The sequence below is a fragment of the Gallus gallus genome, chromosome 2 (genome assembly GCF_016699485.2).
Source record: "Gallus gallus isolate bGalGal1 chromosome 2, bGalGal1.mat.broiler.GRCg7b, whole genome shotgun sequence".
Classification (NCBI taxonomy): Eukaryota; Metazoa; Chordata; class Aves; order Galliformes; family Phasianidae; genus Gallus; species Gallus gallus.
Genome location: NC_052533.1, coordinates 114,814,021 through 114,833,761, shown reverse-complemented (window position 1 = coordinate 114,833,761; position 19,741 = coordinate 114,814,021). Strand labels below are relative to the sequence as shown.

The window sequence follows — 19,741 nt, the reverse complement described above, 5'->3', positions numbered from 1 at the left end:
TGAAATTTGTCATGCAAATACCAACGTTCCATTTAAAAATGTTTTCTGTAAAAAGTGTATGCTATTCCCTAAAACAAAGACGCCTGTGAGTGGCACTTCTGGTAAATCCCTTTGCTACACGATCTGTAGAGTGAAAGCAAAAGGGGAAGGAAGGCAGGCAAAGCATATGTGAGATTTTCAATGCATCACTAAGAATTATTGTGTATAGTAGCCTCGCTTTAAATTCACTACAGTTTATTTAAATAAAGCGGTATGCAAATAACTGATGGATATTTTAAGGAGTAGCTCTGTCGCAAAGATGTTTTTGAAGTGGTGAGCAGATATTAGAAACTATTTTTGGAAATGAAATACAAATTACTGCCAGCATGATGCTAAACGTAGCGGGCTATCCTCATGCTATTTTAGTCATGTCCGTGCCCCAGTTTGTATCTCTGTAGTGCTGGGGAACCAAAAAAATTGTGAAATGACAAGAAACGTGTCTGAAAAATGATTTCTCCCATAGATGTTATGAAGTGTGAGAGCGTGCATGTGCCAGGCAGTGCCAGCAGCCATGCCCTGAGCTGCAGATAGCTGCTTGTCTGTCTTTGGGCAAAATGGCATGGTTTGCTTATGTCATGATCACTATTTTACATTTGTTCTGACGGTGTGTTGGAGCTTATCCAACACCATTTTCTGTATGGGTTCATCTGGAAATGGCATTGTATGCCCACATCTCATGCCCATCCATATCCCATGCCCTGCTCAGGCCTTGGTTTTCATGGGCTGACCAAGGGTCAGACATTCACAGTGGGATTCCCAACAGAGGCCAGGCTGTTCCCCCACCACCTGCAGAAATGATGTGATGAGCCCTTTGCAAGCCCCATCAAGAACACACTCCTGTGTTGCTAATTGTAAGTGTAGATGCTGTCTATAACCAAAGCACCAGCAGTGTTGTGCCTCCTTATGAGAGCTGAGGAGATAAGGCCTCTTGTAAGGGACAGGGTGTCCAAAGTCCAGGTTGGTGAAGGATGCCAATGTCATGCATTTTCTTTTCCTACTGTTTCTCAAAGTCTTTCCCTTTACAAGCTTGAGTCAGCTCCTCCAGCCTGAGCTCCTGTGCCCCTGTGCCACCCACCTCATGTTGGGCCTTGTGCTTTCAGTGCATGATTCCCAAAGGCTGTGCTCTGTTTGAGGTAAGTTGAGTGAATTTGCTGAAAATAGAGAGCACTTGGTTTTAGTTTCTACTAGAGTCTTGATTACCCTTGAGGAGAGTCATTCTTCATGCTCTTACCTAATGGGAAGCAGGTGATTCTGCTTACCTCCCATTGCCATGAGGAAACTAGATGCCGTGTCCATGTTGCACTTGGATCAGATGAGAAAGTGTCTCTGTTATCACGGAATTGCGGGAGTTGGAAGGGACCTCAGGAGACCACTGAGTCCAACCTCTTGCTAAAGCAGGTACCCTACAATAGGTTGTGCAGGTAGGCATCCAGCTGGGTCTTGAATATCTCCACAGAAGAAGACTCCACAACCTCTCTGGGCAACCTGTTTCAGTGCTCCATCACCCTTACCATAAAGAAGTTCTTCTGCATGTAGCATCTAACTCCTGGCTGTTCTCTGAGTATCTAAGATGACTTTCCCACTAGTACAGTACTGGATCTGTTCACAAATGCACACTTTTGGGCTCTTCCTTTGGGGGAACAAATTTGCACTCTTTGCCATGAGTTGTGCGTGTTCCTCAACATCACAAAACCTGCCTTTATTTCCAACTAAATCCTTCCCAAAAATCACTGAGACACAGATGTTACCACATTACTTGTTTCTTGTATTTTTTTATTTTTATTTTTGGTATGAACAGGACATATTTTATTTGCATCAGTAAAATAGTATCTACTACAATACAAGAAATCTTCACAGCAGTTCCTGCAATACAGAGAAGTTTTGTCCTTTCCTCCACTTGCGGACCCAAGTTATAAATTAAATAAATAAGGAAACCATAAATACACATGTCAAAATACAGCAAATGTGACGTAGAAATATCAGTTATCTCTTCTCCATCATTATACTACTTACAGCTATTAATTAACAGAATGAACTACTAAGATACAATTCTCAGCAGACAAAACTCTTGCTGCCCTGGACTATGCTCTTCAGGTCACATTAGCTACACGGGCAGGTATCCCAAATACAGCGAGTGGACACTTCCCTCTGTCTGCTTTTTATTTTTGCTTTGCTTGGGGAGTGAGACCAGTTATTATCATCTTCCCTACTCCTTGGGTGTCTATATTGCTGTGCAAGTGAGTAGTCCCAACGAATCTACTTGGTTTACCTGTTCACAGTAAAAATACTAGGTGATATTTGTAAAAGACATTTCAGGAAAATCTTGGGGATGGCTGCAGCTCTGTTCAGCTGTGGAGGACTTGATGTTGGCAGGGTTATGCAATCCAGACTATTGCACAGGGGCAGTGGGTCAGGCTCCAAGGTAAAGGTGTGGTGAACCCCTGTGATGGGTTCACCTCCTGTTGCATGTAGTTAAAGAGGAGCTGCATGCTGCTCTGCTTCCAGGAGGATGCAAGGAAGCAGGAGAGGAGCTCATCCCTCTGGGCTGTCTCTGTCAGGCTGCTGGGCCAGAGCAGGACTTCTGCCTTGGGGAAGAAGGAGGAAGGGGAAAGGCGGTGTGAATTCTAGCCATGGTGCTGTCTGAAGGGCAGCTGAGGTATTTTATGAAGGCCTGATTCCTCACTGCTTTTGGCACCCTCCAGACTGAGAGACTGGAGGTGGCATAATATGTTTTTAAACAAGGCCTTCTAGCCTGTTCCACTGCCTTTTCCAGCATATGCCTGCTGGGGATGTGTGCTCTCTAAAGCAAACTGGGTCTCTAAACCAGACTGCTGCAGTTGCTTTCACATCACACAGACTTTGCTTTCTTAAGTTGTCAAGCTGTGAACCTTTCCTGTGCACCTCTCCACACCACACACCCTAAAACCCATGGACCTGGTTGCTTTTGCAGCCTTTCCCTCCTGCCCAGGCTGCACCTCTGGTTTGTTGGTCCCTGGCTGTGGATCCCTGCTAAAGTCTGCTGCTCTGTAGGCTCAGGCAAACCAAAATCCTGTGCGATAACTGCAGGGGAGCACTCATATGGGACAAGTGTTGTTCCTGACTAATACAATATTGTCTGTAGTACTGGTGAAATCTTTTTGTATGATCTTCTTTTGAAAGAAAAAAACTGTGTTCAGCAATTTCTAAATAAAAAAAAGGGGGGGGGGGGGGGGGGGGGAGGGAATGGGGTTGAAATTCTGTTAAATCCACCAGTCCATAAACAAATATCTCCTATTGTTTAACTGGGAATGGCTGTTTACGAGAGTGGATAGTGATAGGATAAGGGAGAATGGTTTTAAACTGAGACAGGGGAGGTTTAGGTTAGATGTTAGGTGGAAGTTTTTCACACAGAGGGTGGTGACACACTGGAACAGGTTGCCCAAGGAGGCTGTGGATGCCCCATCCCTGGAGGCATTCAAGGCCAGGCTGGATGTGGCTCTGGGCAGCCTGGTCTGGTGGTTGGCGACCCTTCACATAGCAGGGGGGTTGAAACTCGATGGTCATTGTGGTCCTTTTCAACCCAGGCCATTCTATGATTCTATGATAAGTTTGGTAAATGCAAACTTACTCAGTTCTGACTCACCCATTCTTTTAAAATTTTTTCAACTTTTGGTCCTTCTTGAAATACCAAAACTGAGGGAAAAATATGTTTAGCGTATGTCACTGATCCAAGCATATCATGTGTTTTTTATCTCATATCTCTGAAGAGAGGATACATGAGGGGGAAGGAGGACAAAAATGGTACACAATGAGCAAAGCCCTGGCACTTAATGGCACTCAATAACAAAAAGAGAACTCTAACCTTATAGAAGTACACAAACATCTTGGTTGGCTTCTCTTGTGTGTCTGAGACGATTCAGACAGGATGCATACAATAGGTCAGCAATAGTTTCAGCATCGCTGAGTCAAGATGTGAATCTGGTGGGATATTTGGGACTCTAGAGTATCACAACAAAGAAAGGCTAATACATTGCATCATACTCACCATTTTTACCTTAATTAGCCTTTCTCTTACCATTCTGAGGCAATGGTGTCAAGTAATGAAAAGGATATCTTTTTCCTGGGGAGCTGTGCTGTGTCTGTTCCTTCATCAATCCTAGAGCACCTCGTCCTAGCTAAGGGAACTTTTTTTGAGTGATGTTGAGACTTATCAGTCTGCCTCAAAGGCACTGTTGGTTGCCCCCAGGTACTCTGACTTCTTCTTGTGCTTCATCCACATCTTCCTCAGCAAGCTGGGTGTCCCATACAGGCTGCCTCCTGTCAGTGGCAGAGAAGCTTCTGCTCCTGGTGTCATGGTCAGGTCATACTCTGCCATCTTCCTCAAGCGCTGCCTACGGCTGGCAAATAAAGCACAGGAGGGCTGGCATAAAGCATTTATCTCTGTGGCCTGTGCCCATCTTTACAATGACCAGCCACTGAAACCCAGTGGCTGATCATTGTCCCTCTGACACTGTCACAATGAGTTAAAATGTCACCCAGATCCATTTCTGAGTTAGCTATCTACTGACGAGATGCATTTACACTATGGTCAAACTGTTCCTTAATTATGTTTTAGAGAGAAAATGGCATGGACTCACTCTTCTGCGAGTGGGTGGTCATCCATGGTTGATCCTGTGAGAGCTGGCTTCGCTGTGATGGGGAGGGCTAGTGATGATGGAGGCTGTTGGAGGGAAAAGCAACAGCACTGATGAGTGGAAACCTGAGGTTAGTCTGAGGAAAGAGGCTGTTCTTTACAAAAATGAATTAATACTGTACATCTCTTGAAAGAGAACAAAGATTAGATCCTGACTGCTGTACCCTTGTCCACACAAACACTGTTTGCTCATGTGAATGGTCACCCTAGCTTTGACACAGTGCTTGTGTGAGCATGAATTTCTCTTACCAGAATAAAGTGGGAGCTTTGCAGAGTTTTTTATTCCTTATTTTTATGCCCGGGTTCCTGAGGAACTAAGGCTTTCATACAGGTCCCTAGGGCTGGGCAGGAAGCAGCTTTCCCAGCCATCACCATTTTTTGAGCCTCAGTGGATGTTTCCCCTGAACTGGATACTTTTCGGTGTGCTCTGTAAGTATTTCAGGTCTTCAAGATATTTGAAATTAGTATTGCAGGCATCCTTGGAAATTTAACTAGGCTGATTGTTGTGAGGTGCCATGTGTTTAATTGCACAGAAAGCTGTTAACTTTGACCATCCTACAGTATTGAACAGCCATTTTCCTTGTGCGTAGCCCAACTACAGGCTAGCTCATACATTGTAACCACCCAAAAGGGCATTTTAAGGCATAAACTTTTGTAGTTGGTCAGAAACTTTTCAAAAGACTATTTTCTGCTTGGAAATCTGTTTTGTTTTGTTGTTGTTGTTATTGTTGTTCTTAATATAGGGTTTTTGAAAACTGTTTTTGTAAGGAAAAGAGGAGGGGAGGAAAATATTTTAGTGAAGCTGAGTCATTCTGAACCAAAACATTTTGTCACTACTAAAGAACAAATTTTCAGATTTTGTACGATGGTTTTCCCATTGACGTTTCCAATGGGTCTGTTCATCTTTTCAGCATTACATGCTGCAGAGTGTGAATTATTTGACACTTGCTCCATCTTAGAAACCCATGTTTTCCCAGTTCATGAGATTCCCTGAGAAGCGAGAGGCTGATTCCTCCCAGGTCTTGTGGGTGGCTGGGCATGCAGCAAGGCAGCCTGCCTGCTCCCACCCCACAGGGCAGCTGTCCTGCTCCCTGCTGGGCAGCCCCTGGCATCAGTCACCTCAAAGCTGTAAAGAAGACTGGGAAACCTGCAAGTGCTGATGTAGACCAACACGCTGTTACTGTGGGGCGTGTTAACAGGTGTTAGGCTTTAAGATCCATCAGACAGTGGTATTTCATGTTGCTATATTTACTTACCAAAGGTTTCCCATTTGACCGGTGATTACAGGGTTTGGTTGTCTCTCGTTCAGTTATTCCCACTGTCAAACGTAAGAAACAGGGTATTATCAGTATAAGTATCCCACTGGCACAGCTGGTATTAAAAGCATCCTTCCATATACTTATGTCAAGTATGAAAACAGCCAAGATTCAGATTATAGTCCGACCAGATTTGATTATAGCCAAAGGTGCAAAAATTTTCTTTTTTCTGATCATGTACTTTGGTGTCAAAATGAGTGATATTGAAACCGCTTAGTAATTTCAGAAAATCATTTAACTGCCCCTAGACTTTTCAAATGAGACAAGGAACTGTCCTTAGACCAATTGGAAGCTCTTTCTTGCTGCTAACACTTTATATATGCGCATATGTGTACACATACGTATACACTTTTATAGATATATATCTAAATAAAGTGTGCATATGCATGAGATGTGCAGGCCCTCCTGCTGCTCCTCAGCAGATGACCATCAGCTAATGCAGCCTTTGTGCACTGTGCTGCTCCCAACCAGGTTTGTCCTGTGTAGGAGCACAGGGGGTCATTCTCCTTTCTGAACTGATCCAAGGAGTCGCAGACAGCAGGGTGTGTTACATCCAGCACATCGTGGGGAGGGATTTTAACTCCTCTGCCTGCCTCTGGCCGAGTGGGATGTCTCTGCTGTCCTCAAGCATGGAGGTTAGCTTGCTGTTAGAGCGAGCACCCAGCCAAGAACTTATCCAAGTGGAAATGCTCACTGCCATTCCTGCTAGTTGTGCCAAGGAAATAAATCAAGGAGGGATTCCAGATTTATTCTCATGGAGCCAAATCCTCCCACGTGGCTGCGGGCCTGTGGATGGCTTTTTTTCCCCTCTTTCTTTCTGTTCCTGGCCATTTTGAGTTGTCTGCTCTTTTTTAAAAATAGTATTCTAGTAAGAGAAGAGTGGGGATTTACAGAAACACCAGGATTCATCAAGACAGACAATGCAATAAGATTCACATTTGCTGCTACCAATGGAGTATAAACAATGACTGGAAGCATCAGCAGTAGTAGAGAAGCTGCTTATAGCACTGCCCCAACATGACTTAACAGTCAGGATTGCCTTGTCCTTCTGGGGGCAATAGTTGACTGTGATAAACATCTTAGCTAACCTTTCTCCTCCCACTCTCCCCCATCAGTAATTCCATTAGGTACCGAACTGTATCCCTCACATCAAATTTTAATTCAATTGCCTCCTCTCATCTTGTGTATTAGGTACTAACAGTATTCAGAAAGTGGCCCTAGGCATCGGTGCTCCGGCTTTTTGTTTGTTTGTTTTATATTATCTTATTTATTTATTATTATTTATATATCTTATATCATCTGATTCTTCCCCTCAGCATTTCTTTTTTATTAGATCTGGAAAGATGTCCTGGCCAAATTTTGCAAAATATTTAAGCAAAAGTAAGGTCTCATGGCTTCCATTTGGTAAGTGCTCATCAGGACAGTGGTAGTGGGGGGCATAGTAAATGCCACTTCCAGAAGGTGCTATCGATGGCCAAGCATGGGATGAGGGGTTTCCACAGCTTTTAACTCTACCTTTGCTCTGTATTTCCAAGATAAGTACCTGTACAAAACTGAGTATTTTTTCCCTGTAAAACAAATACATATATACACATATATGGGTATTTAATCTGTAACCCTGTGAAGCAAAGCACAGCTTTGGGTGCTGTTCGGAGTTCATTGTTCTGGCCTTCTATTCTCGGCTTCCTGCATGCTAGAACGGAGTGTTCTTCTGCTTTTACATTTGTATCACATTTCTAATGCTAGCAATAAGCATGCTGATGTTCTCATCTGTACTATTTGCACATTTCTCACTTACTGTGAAAAAGTAAGTGTTCACTCTATTACCCAGATTTCAATTGGTACTTTTTAAGTCTGAAGGCTCCTTAATTTTCAATGGTAACTGCCAGTGAAACAAGCATATAAAATACCAAAGATGGAACCATTTCCAGTAGAGATGTTGAAGAATGTTTTTGAGAGGTGAGATTTATGTAGAGGTCACATTTGTATAGAAATTAATGAAAATAGGAGACATATCTTGGGACAAACATTTATATCTCACTTTATATCATGTTTTGCTGTCTCTCCAGCTGCTGAGAAACAACTGAGGTACCCTTCTGGATTCTTTCATGGTACCTCATTCTCTGTGAAGGTATTTGTTAGTACAGTGCAAACTGAGACCAGAAGTTGTAGCACACCATTGCAAAGAGCTGTTTTCATTCTCATGTAAATATTTGCAAACACTTCTGCTTTCCTCCCCTTAAAATGATGAATTTGTAAAGCCAAGCAATCAAAAGTTATGGATCACGAGAACTAGACCACAGTTATTTCATCCACTGAAGGTCCAGCCTTTGAGATTTGGTCTCTTATTTGTGACCAGAAATCATCTTTCCACAGACATTCTGCCTCATTCAGTGCACCGTACAGTGTTCACTCAGAAAGTAGCTATTCATCCTTGGCCTTTTTCATTGTTCAGTACACAGTCCTATACCTAGTTTCTCCACTAGTGAATCTTTGAGGGCAGGGCAGGTAATCTTTTCATGGGCTTTTCTGTATTGCAGGCTGCTGCGACCATCATCTGCACCAGTATTAAAAACAAACAAATGAACAACCATGGAGAACAGTTTTGTAGCCTCGTGGAGGATAAAGGGTTGTACTGGGGAAACAGAGTACTGAGTTTAAGGTTAGAAATTCCTAGGATGAAGCTTTCAGAAGACTACTGTGGGATGCAGCACTTCTTCCATACAGTTTTTGTGGCAACTAGAAAGGAGTGCTCCTGGGTGTCACAATATGAACTGTGAAATGGGCACCCAGAAAAAAAGGCTGCATCAGCTGTATGAGCATCACTGAGGATGGTGATGGACAGAGCTTAAGGGGCTATTACAGAAACCTGGAGATTCCCTGCCGAGTTCCCTGAGTACCTTCCAGGCCAGGATCCTACAAATAACTACATTATGCTACACATGCTTGGAGAGACCTGGAGGAGTTCTGGTGCCTTGAGCTCCTGGTGAAATTGTCCTATCCCATGCTCCTTGCTTCCTTCTTCCACTCTTCCAACAAACCTCTTTGCCTCTCTTTGGTTCTCAGATCTCTTGCTGAACACAGTCTAACTTAACATTAGTTTCTCCCCATTTCGCATTTGGTAAACCAGTTTCTTTGCCCAGTCACAACTTTCTCCTGTTACGGGAACCATTTCCTCAATTTTTCACTTTTATTTTTTGATCCCTCCATCCTTTCTCCCATTGGTGTCTATCTGTCACCTTTTCCCCATTGCTTCCCCTCACAGCAGGCAACTTCTTTCTCCCCCAGTACCTGTCTGCCACCTGCTGCTCCTCAGGCACTCCTTCTCCATCCCCTCTCAACAATCCCCTGGTTGTTGTTCAGCCACATTTAGGCTCTGTTCCTGGTTTCAGATCTTTCTCCGTGGTCCCAAGCTCAGTTTGTCCCTTTGCAGTCATGCAGACCCTGCTCTTGTCTACTCTATGTTCAGAGCAGGTGCCTTACAAGCACGGTGGCTGCTGATTAGTGGTGTGAAGACCGTGCTCATTCATGGTAGAATCTGTTCTACACATTTAGCAACTTTTAACAGATAAACTTCCTATGACTCTAAGAAACATGTGCCATATGGGATTTTTCAAAGGCTTACGGTTTAATTGCATCTGGCTGGTTTTCCATGGGAGAGAAAAAGGTGTGGTTTTGATTAAAAGGCCATCCCATGCCAAACTCCATGTCCTTGCTTGAGTTTCTCCTTCCAAGCATAACACATCAGCTTTGAGCATACTGAACAAGCAGCCTGCTTATGTTTATTCATTTCCTTGTTTTTGCATCGGCAAACCCTATTTTTTCTTTCACAGGCTCTCACAAATATGATGAACAAGTTTTGGTTGAAAAAACAGAATCATGTCTGTGGCTGACATCCAGAATCTAAAAATTCATCTCAAATAATTATGTTCTGGCAAATTTTAAGTATCTGAATAGGAATCTTAAATAAAAAGATGAGTCAGGCAAGCCCAGTTATAAGCAGTCTATCATCTCTGCAATACTGTCAGCTCTTGGAGAGTTTATTCCTTTGAATAAAGCAAGCACTGCTTTATTAGCTTGCTTTTGCAGGGAGCAGAGCTCTGCAATGCCATGGTCTTAAATTCCACTGAGCGTTTTAAGCATGGAGATATTTTTTCTGTACATAACAAGTCTGCGTTGATGCAGACCAGAAGACTGCAATATCTAAAATTGTTCTGAAGCAGTGCAGACAGCGAAGCCAGCACTGAGGACTTACCATGCTTGGGGCTGCAGGGTCCCTGCTGCCCGCCCCTCACGTGGCCCAAGCTGTGCACCTCTTCTTCTCTGTAGAGCACCTGTAAGAGGTCGCCGTGGTGGGGCTGCAGCTTGTCTGGCCGGTGGGGCTGACAGTCAGACACCGCTACCACCTGTGGTGAAGATGCAAAACCATCACGTTACAGCTGGCCAGGGAGTGGACCACCAAGCTGTCATTGTTACAGTCACCTGGAGCAACCCTGGGTGAGAGCAGTGCAATGCTTGTTCTTCTGACTGCTTTCCAGTCACTTGAGGGGGGGTTGTTGCTTGGGATTCCCTGGGTGCACATACGTCAAACGTTAGGCTCTATGTAACTTGAACAGCATTCCTGAAAATGAGTCCGAACAAAATTGAACACTTTTCTACATTGTTGAGTGCAATGCCACCGGTAATGAATGGGGGAGGCTGGAGCTAATGTGATTTTAAGGAAAACAGGGTAGTCACCAAGCAGATGGACCCACTGGTGACTGTTATCCAAGATAGTTTAGAAACAATTGTCTCAAGAAGATTAAAGTCCTTACAGCAGTGAAAGAGAGGTTCAAGCTTTGTTTCTTACATTCTTCCCTGAAGACCTGCTGCTGTCACTCAGAGAAGTTAAACGGAGCAGAGATGAGCAGTGAGCACTCCAAAGCAGTGGGGAAACAAGATGCATGGCAAACCTTCAGCCTGTTTGCTATTAGATGTGCACCTGATGACTGATAGTTGCCCTATACCTGTTTTATGTATAAATACAGTTATTTTCTTTTATGACAGCTTAGACCAGCAAATCTATCAGTCAACCTGCTACTGACAAGGAGAAGGCCTTATTCTATCTACTGGTCTGCCTTCTAATGTTCGCTTGAGATAAAAACAAAACTGCATTCTGTTACATCACCTCCTGTTCATAAAATTGTTCATCTTCTTCAAATAAGTCTGAATTCAGTTTACTGTTAATCTGCCATATTCGGTGCATGAATTTTCAGGCAGATTTAAAAACTCATTCAAACAGATGTTTCCCAAAGTAAGAAAAAAAGCCCAAGTCTGATGATATTTTACTTTCTTGATTCCATGTGTGCTCAGGAGCCTGGAAACCACCTATGTAGATCCCACCAACTGTCAGGACAAGGAGCAGAAAGGGCCCTAACAGCAGGCAAAAATGCTGCTGGAAAGGTGTGGTGAGGTAACCAAGGCCTAATCTGAGCCCTAAGAGGGGTTTTCTTCCAGTTCGGTGGATCTTGGCATACAGCCTAACACAGTGCTTTCTCCGTAAGCTACTTAAGGATGTGCCCAATGTTAAGTTAAAGCCAAAGGCACCGCTGATGTCCTTGAAGATAAACATGTGCTAGAGGTGAGCCCAGCTCTCCTGACTGAATCTGGCAATGCTAGATAGGGCCAGGCCTCAGCCCCTTCACCAGTCTCTCAGGAAGGAGGGGATGCTGGTGGTGGGAGGCCTGCAGGAGGCCAGGGAGGCAGCACCTGCAGGAGCTCCCCATACAGCTCCTGTGCTGGGGCCTGGCTCAGCAGCCCACTGCATTGCCAAACCTTGTGAACTGCTTAGCAAGAGCATCTCTCCGCCACCACAGTGGCAACAGTGGAGGCACCTGTCCTCATTACAGGTATGGTGCGGCCATGACTAGAGGGGTGTTTTTTATGACAGCCCCACTGCCATAGGGGCTGCCTGTGGAACCAAGCTCTTCTGGGTTTCAAGGAGTGCTGCACAGCTCAGCTTCCCCACCAACTCTGGAAACACGTGCAATACTCTTGCTCACACTGTCTTCTTTGGGGCATGGCAGAAAAAGTCTGCAGCCTTCTCCTACCAAAACACAAACTCCACTCTTTTGCCTGGTCACGGAAAGAGCGTTTTTGCTGACGGCGGTATTCTCTAATCCCGAAAGTGCTTATTTGATCAGCATCAACCACCACTGATTTGAAACTTAGCAATCTGCCTGTGCATATCCATTGCAATGGATAACATTTAGTTTGAACTCTGTTACTTGCAGGAATTATTTAGGCACATTATCTATGTTCTCAAGGTCTCTTGTTACATACCATCCGCCTTCCAGCAAATTTCAATGCCATTTGCCATTACAGTCACAGACAGCAGCCCCATCTCCACAGCACATCTTCAGTTAACATGTTTGTTTGCAGCATTTGGCAGTAGTACACTTTGGAAGTTACTTATCTCCTAAGTCAAGACTTCACCGTGACTTTGACCACCTCACACATTGCTATAATGCATAAAGACTTATCTAGGTCAGGAATCTAAACCTGCTGCAGCACAGTTTTGATCTAAAGTAGAGCTGACATTTCTCTAGGGTACCTGGGGTAAGGCAGAAGGATCAGCGGGAAGTCACTTTTCTTTTCTAAATGTACCAGGAAATTCAAATCTCGTGTGAATGGCAGAGTCATCCATACTCTGCAGAGTTAGTGAGCTGCTCTTAAAATAATTATCAATTTAAATCTGTAAGTCACTCAGCTTGTTCATTCTGTTTGCAGGATGCTTACTGTGAATTCAGAGCTCAGTAAAATATATTTTTATTTTCTATTGCAGGACAGTGCAGAGGCTGCTCCAGCAACCCCATCAGCTCTCCTGGAATCAAAGCCCCAGAAAGGTGACAATTAAACATCTCAATTTGGGTAAGACTGTGAAGCTTAGAGGCTGGACAGTGAGGTTATTTTATTATTAATGGAGGAAATGTCAGATTTTTGGAGTTAGGCTCCTTCTGATGGGCTAATGCTAATCTCATTTTTAATGTAGCACTAGGACATGTAGAGGTATTTGCCAGTTTTCTGCAAAACTTCCCTGTACTGATGTCAAGAGTGGTTTTAAAGTTCCAGCCATTGATTAGGACGAGAGGGAATGGCTTCAAGCTGCGTCAGGGAAGATTCAGGCTGGACGTTAGGAAATACTACTCTGAAAGGGTGGTCAGGCACTGGAATGGGCTGCCCAGAGAGGTGGTGGAGTCACCAACCCTGGTGGTGTTTAAAGAGCGTTTGGATGTTGTGTTGAGGGACATGGTTTAGCGGGAACCATTGGTGAAGGGCGAACGGTTGGATTGGATGATCCTGTGGGTCTTTTCCAACCTTAGCGATTCTATGATTCTATGATTCTATGATTTGGAGGATAAGAGTGCAAGGAAATAAAAAGGAAGGATCCACTGTCACTGGGAATTACTTTTAAAAGGACAACGGGGGCTGCAAATAGCAATATTGGTGAAACAGCTGTTAAAAAGAAGGTGTTTCCCCCTTCCACAGGCATGACTGTGCTCTTGGAATGGATTTTCAAATGCCATGGAAGTTACCTCCCAATGTCAGTCATCTGAATGTTAAATCACTTAATGCTACACCGCCTGAATATTTCTGTTGTGAAAAAAAGTCTGGCAGATGTCCATGTTGCTAGCTATTTTTGCCCTTCTCCAGGATTAAAGTTATGCCCACTGCAATCGCCAAAGCAGAAGCTCTCAGGTTAGCTGAGGCATTTCTACAACACTGACTGCAGGTGCAAAAGTAAAAGTGAAAAATAAATAATCATTCTGCTACTCGAGTGTGGGTCTAGAAATGGGCAGTCCCGATTTCCTCACAGGCGTGTATACTCCAGTACATGCAATTTATCTGAATGGTTGCACATCAGCTGTAAGCAGCTGTAAGCACTGAAAAAGCGGAATGCACTCAGCAAGGAGTTGACTGCGCAAATTATGTTGGTTTGCAAGCCTTGCCTAGCTGGATCTGCAAACCATTCCTTAGGCTTGGTGCTTCTGCTGCTAATAGGACGCTGTGTGCATCATGACTAAGGGCCAATCAAAGGATATCTTTCATTGAGGTCAGGAAAGCCCCAGAGGTAAAAAAAAAATAAAAAAAATAAAAAAAATCACATCAAAATGCAGGAACAAAACAGGGACTTTCCTCTCTTATTTTCTTAGACCTTTGTGAGTATAGTGCTGCTACACTGACCCAACACAGTAAATATTAGAGACTCCCACATAACAGAGAGAACTTTCTAAACATAACAGACCTATGGTTGTCCTAGATTTTGATGAGAGCTAGCTGAAAAAATTTCCAACCGAACAGGATTATGAGAAAGTTCTGATTAGAAATCTGGGCATTTGGTGGAAAAGTACTTTTTTTTCTTTAAAAAAAGGGAAAAAAAAAAAGAGTCTTTATCTAAGCATTCTGTTTTATTTAGTCATAATTATTATTTTTTTTTTTTTTGCATTCTTATGCTATTTTTACGTTATGTGACAAAACATATTGAGGACACATAGCAAATAAAAAAGGAGTATCTCGAGATGGCTTATTTTGAGCATGGCTTATTAGGACACTGAATTTTTTTCCTCTATTGGGATGAAGAGTCATTTTGAAACTTCAGCTTGAGTGATGAAAATAAGATTTTCACAAACCGAGAAAATACATCCATGTATGTTTTTCACTCAAACACCAGAGGTGTGTTACTGATTCTTCTGAGGTCCACTTCGGGCATTCTGTGAATTATCCTGTGATTTGCTTTAATAGCCAGGAGATGGGATTGAATGTGGCAAGGTTTTTCCCATTGCACAGATAAGTGCGATAAGCAGAGGGACCTACTGTGCCAGAGGGAAATTAGGGAATCTGGGCTGTGAAGAGGAGTGTATCTACAAATAGGGATCAGGCAGAGAAGTCAGAGCATGGGAGGTGGGAAGACCATGGAGCAAAACATTTCAACAAAGGGCTGGAGAACTACCTGTGTCTGTAAGGAGAATACTTTGACAGAAGGGTCTCTCTCAAAGGTTATAAGAATTCTTGGAGAGGTGCATGGAGGTGTAAGAGGTATAAGAGTGCTTAAAGGTTATGAATGTGCAAGAGAAAGTGTGGCTGTCATACCTGTAAGATAGAACTGTGATAAAAGGATCATGGAATGAGTTGTGTGGAGGCTAAATGTATTCAAGGAGGAAAAAATGGCTCTGAAGACAAGAAAACTTGAACCAAACCAATGTGTACGACTGCCTAAACTTGGAGAATGTTTTCTCACTGTGTTCAGTTCTTTTAGTATTGTCACATAATAATTATGCCCAGAAGATGTAATCAGGGGCAAAAATATTTACAAACCTATTGAAAAGAAACGTTCAGTGAAGGGAAAGTGGAGAAGAAGAAAAAAGCTGGGACTGCATGGCAGAGGGCTGTGGGAAACGTTCAGCTGTTTTCCCTTCTTAGGCAAGAGCGAGCACTGCGCTGCATGGTGGGTTGGAGCAAGAGGAGGGGACCCTATGCAGCTGCATGCTGCTGAGCTGCATAGGTGCCAGGTTAACCCTGTTCCACCATGATCAGGGGGCAAGTGTCCTCCTGTGGCTCTCTCAGAGCCATTTCTCTGAGAGGAGGTTACAGCCCATCACTTGGTGTTTTCCTCCCACGTTCCCTGGGAAATGTGGTACTGGCTCCTTGATTGCATATGCATTGCTGCAATTTGCTTGCTGTCCCTCTGGCAGTGTCATTAGTGCTTTGTGGATAAGAATTAAGTCTGTGAGTCCCTCAGATGACCCGTGTTGATAAGCTATGTTCATTTTTACTAGCTCTGCACAAAGACCTTATTTTTTTAAGAGTTTCAAAGCGCTTGTGTGATAATCTGTAAGTACAGACTGAACTGCCCTTTCTGTTTCCCACCCCACTCCCTACACCAGATGCTGCAGCATTTCTTTGCCCTGAAAGATCTGCTTCCCATTTCTCCATAGCATTTTGAAGGATAAGCTTAACCAACTAGAAAGGAAACAAAAGAGAGGGAGAGAAGTTTTTCTTACGCTCTTTGTCAGGATGTGATGCGCACTTTTGGCTCTCCTTCGGGCAGGACTACATGCTGTGGAAAGAACAACAGAAATGTGGTCAGGGTTGGGTAGAGTTGGACAAACTCAAACAGCACTCTGTAGCAGTGCCCGTTGAAAATGCTGGTGAAGATCTTGCTGGTTTGTGGTGCTGGGAGACCAGTAGCAGACCCTCACCTCAAGCAGGCTTTCCTGCCCTGCCGCAGGAGGGAATGTAATGGGGGAGAGCCTCCAGAGAGGACACTGGTATTTGGCACTTGCCTGGAGGCCCTGCACATGAGCCTGCTGGCTCTTCTATTAGCTCCCATGAAGTCTGTGCTGGGTGGCATAGGAAAGGTGAGGGCTGGAGACAGCTTGTGTGGGATAAATAACTGCTATTGTAAAAAACACACAAAAAACAAAAGAACATTTCAGTATTTTTAAGCTGTTTCTCATTACTTTGAGGTGCTGTAGCTGTGCTATGCTGGTGAGATTATGTCAAGTATGTCTCTGAAATGCTTCCATGGAGATTTACTGAGGGTGCAGTGGGAAGGAAGAAAGGATTTCAGGAAGATTCCAGCTGAAACAACCCAAAAGAAAGCCTTTTTCTTAATGTTGCTTCAGAAACGATCTTCTGTCTATACAATAGACATTTGTGGACATAGGGAAAGAGCCTTCCCAAAGTTCCTGCACTTCTCCTGTGGGTTTCCAAGAGGAATCTGCCATTTCCTACCTGAGGTTGCGACCTTGCTCCAGCCTGACGGATGGGAGTCTTTGGTGGAAAGCTTCTCTTCCATGCGGTCAGCTTAGACCATGACTGCATTAGCTTTGGAGAGGCCAACCACTGTATCTAGATTCAGACTTCCAGTAACGTCAAACTGCTTCATTGTGTCATTCCAGATTTACTGCACTACGTCCAAGGCACAAAACTTGCACTTCATCCACTCCTTTTTTTCACTTGTCAGAATGACCCATTCAGTTCTTTAACTTTACGAGGCATTTTCCTTGAAGTTTTTTTTTTTCAACTTTATTTCTTAAACCCATGAAGACACCAAAATCCCAGGCAAAACAGAAAGCCTAGCCACAAGACACATGAGATACCGGGATCATAAGCCAAGTTTTTGACTGGACATTGCATTTACACTGAAGTGACTGGTTTTGGATGGTCATTTTGGACGCAGTAAAGGCTGATTAAACATTCTTCCAATTCATCTTGAAAATTATTCTCTGAGCTCTCATTACAGGCTGTATTTATAGCCCAGAAGCATTGAAGAGTCAGGAAGGTGACTCTTCCTCTCAAAGTGAGTTTTCCTTTACATTTTTGGGATCCAGGAGCTGCTGTGCTCAGTACTGCCATGCTTTAATATCTGTGAAGACTTCTGAAAATGTGGAAACAGCTGGAGTAGGCTGAGGGCTTTTCATTACTGCGGCTGCAGTGAAGCTGCAGTGAATTCCTGCCCTGAGAAGTGAAGTTTTGAAGGACCTAGGTCTGCTTCTCCTGCTCCCCCTGCTACATGTGGGGCATGGATGAGTGGTGGCAGTGGTGGCCTCCACTGTGCTGGGCACTGCTGCCCACATCACAGCCTCTTAATGGCATGAAGAACAACTTCAGATGCCACAGTGAGGATGCAAGCACTGAGCAATAGGACCCCATCAGGCAGAAACAGAGTCTTGGCTAAGCTCTGCCCTCGGTGAAGCAGGAAGTAACAGGAGGTGCCAAGTCTTGTCCAAGTCTCCTGCTAAAGTACAGTGTTTCTACACTTATCACAAGTGAGTTATCTGCCTGCACGAAGCTAGAGAGTGTGCTAAGCTGTCGGCTTGATCGTGGTCTGCTCTGGGAGGTGACACCCTCAAGGATCCCCAGTGCCTTCTCCCGCATGAGTAGTTTTATATTTTAGAGCATAGCAAGTGTGGGGTGAAAACCATACAAAGATGATGAAAGTTGTTTTCTGCAAATGTGTTCTGTCTTGCTTTTGAAGCTGCTGCAGTCACTTTACTGATGGTATTGCACTGTGTGCAGGCTAATATCACTAACTGTTCACAAGCGCTTTAATTAAACCCAAGTGTAGAAAAGTTCAGCGACACAAAGAATCATCTTTATGATTTATGTATTTTACTGGCCAATGCGTGGAGCTCAGTTTCTGTATATTTTTACCAAAAGCAAGTACTGTTGAGCTGCTCTTGGCACCCAGGCTGGTGCACGACAAACCGTGTATAAATGTGCCTAATGGCAATACATTTTCATATTTTCAGGGTACGTGCAATCCACAGACTGACTCACTGCTCGTCATCTGCCAGTGTACGTGGCAAATGGCTTACACGGGCTGAAGAAAGGGAAGGCATGAAAGGGAAGTCACAGCACCAGCAAACATGCAATTACTTGAATAGCCATTGAAAGAAGAGTGAATCGCGGAGGTAGACGTAAGTGACCCACTTGCACAGGAATACAATGGCAACAATGAAATCAGTGGGGTTGCAGGGCTCTCCCTGCAAACATGATTTTTCTGCAGGGAGCAGGAAGGCAAGGCTGAACTCTTGCAGATGCTGTTTCTGGATTTGCCTGCAAGAGGCTGTTTGTGTGTGCAGTCCAGATTTCAGGCAACAAAAACAATTACGGTGATGGTTCACTTTGTCATTTCCACTTATATTCTGAAATTAAGCAGCTGAGAGTGCAGGCTTGCAGCTTGCAAGAAGAGATCCGATCTGCCCCCGCAATTTGTTTTCCCTGCTTTTACCTGCTTTCTTCTTGTTGCTGAAATATGCAGCTATTGAGTTTAAACTAATTTGCTCAATCAAATGCAGACCGGGCTTTGTCCGGTTCTTACTCTTCATTACAAGCAATTAATGTTAATCATGCATTCATTTTGAGGGCATGGCTTTGGAAATGTTCCACTTACTGAGCCAGCAGACTTAAATTCCACATTCATGCAGTTCACCCAGTTCATCCGAGCCGCTAACTGCTCGCAGAACTTCATTTTCTTTTCGATCACATAGAATAGCCACACGGTTGCAAGCTGTCACTTTAGCAGTTACCTCATAGGTGTGCGAACGCCGATCCCAAATCTCCCCGTTTTGCCTGTGCAGAGATTTTGCACAGCCACAATGTGGAGGCACCTGCACGGCTCAGCTCCAGCGAGAAGCAGGGAGCGCCGAGCTGGCAGCACAACGCGGCACGGAGAGCAGACGGATGAGCTGCTCCTTTAAAGGTTTCACTAAGGATAACGCGCTCCATCCATCCAAAAGACAACACCGTCCCCGTTATTACCGTTCCGGTGTACTCACATTTGGATGAAATCACGGTGGTGAAAACTTCTAAATTTTCGTCGCTGCAGCTGTAAATCTGGTGCATTTTCCACCTCTCTCTCCTGACTGCCTTTCAGCTTCACGCAACTGCTCTGAACTTCTGGTAAATAGGTTTCACTAATCCAATCTGGCTCTGTGATCATTGTCCAGATCTACAAAGGACAGACTGATGCTGTGATCTCATCTCATTCCATATTCTTCATCGCACCATTTTCTGCTCCCATCTGCCTTTGTATGAATACTATGAATGTAAAGATTTAATTTAGCTGTTACTTAAGTCTCTGCCCAGATAGGAACGTTTTGTGCTTTTACCGATTTGGAGAATCCTCTGCAGTAAATGGCTAATAATAAAGTCTGCTCTGTGCAGCCAG

At 44.0% G+C, this 19,741-nt stretch overlaps 1 protein-coding gene across 1 annotated transcript; it reads right to left on the bottom strand.

The window, feature by feature from the left end:
• Positions 1-3,745: 3,745 nt before the first annotated feature.
• On the bottom strand, positions 3,746-19,464 carry C2H8ORF46 (chromosome 2 open reading frame, human C8orf46). The gene is made up of 6 exons (XM_004939886.5): positions 19,350-19,464; positions 16,068-16,123; positions 10,283-10,433; positions 5,968-6,029; positions 4,656-4,738; positions 3,746-4,415 (listed from the first exon to the last, which is right to left on the bottom strand). Exons 1-6 carry the CDS (start codon positions 19,414-19,416, stop codon positions 4,229-4,231), a joined length of 606 nt encoding a protein of 201 aa, XP_004939943.3. The 5' UTR covers positions 19,417-19,464; the 3' UTR covers positions 3,746-4,228.
• Between the last annotated feature and the right edge of the window lie 277 nt (positions 19,465-19,741).

Excerpts from the sequence above, each read along its gene's own strand:
- C2H8ORF46 (XM_004939886.5), bottom strand. The coding sequence starts at position 19,416 with ATGCACCAGATTTACAGCTGCAGCGACGAAAATTTAGAAGTTTTCACC. Across the intron at positions 6,030-10,282 it reads ACCCTGCAGCCCCAAGCATG|TGGGAATAACTGAACGAGAG; the intron begins GTAAGTCCTCAG and ends TACGTTTGACAG. Across the intron at positions 4,739-5,967 it reads GGTCAAATGGGAAACCTTTG|CCTCCATCATCACTAGCCCT; the intron begins GTAAGTAAATAT and ends TCCCTCCAACAG.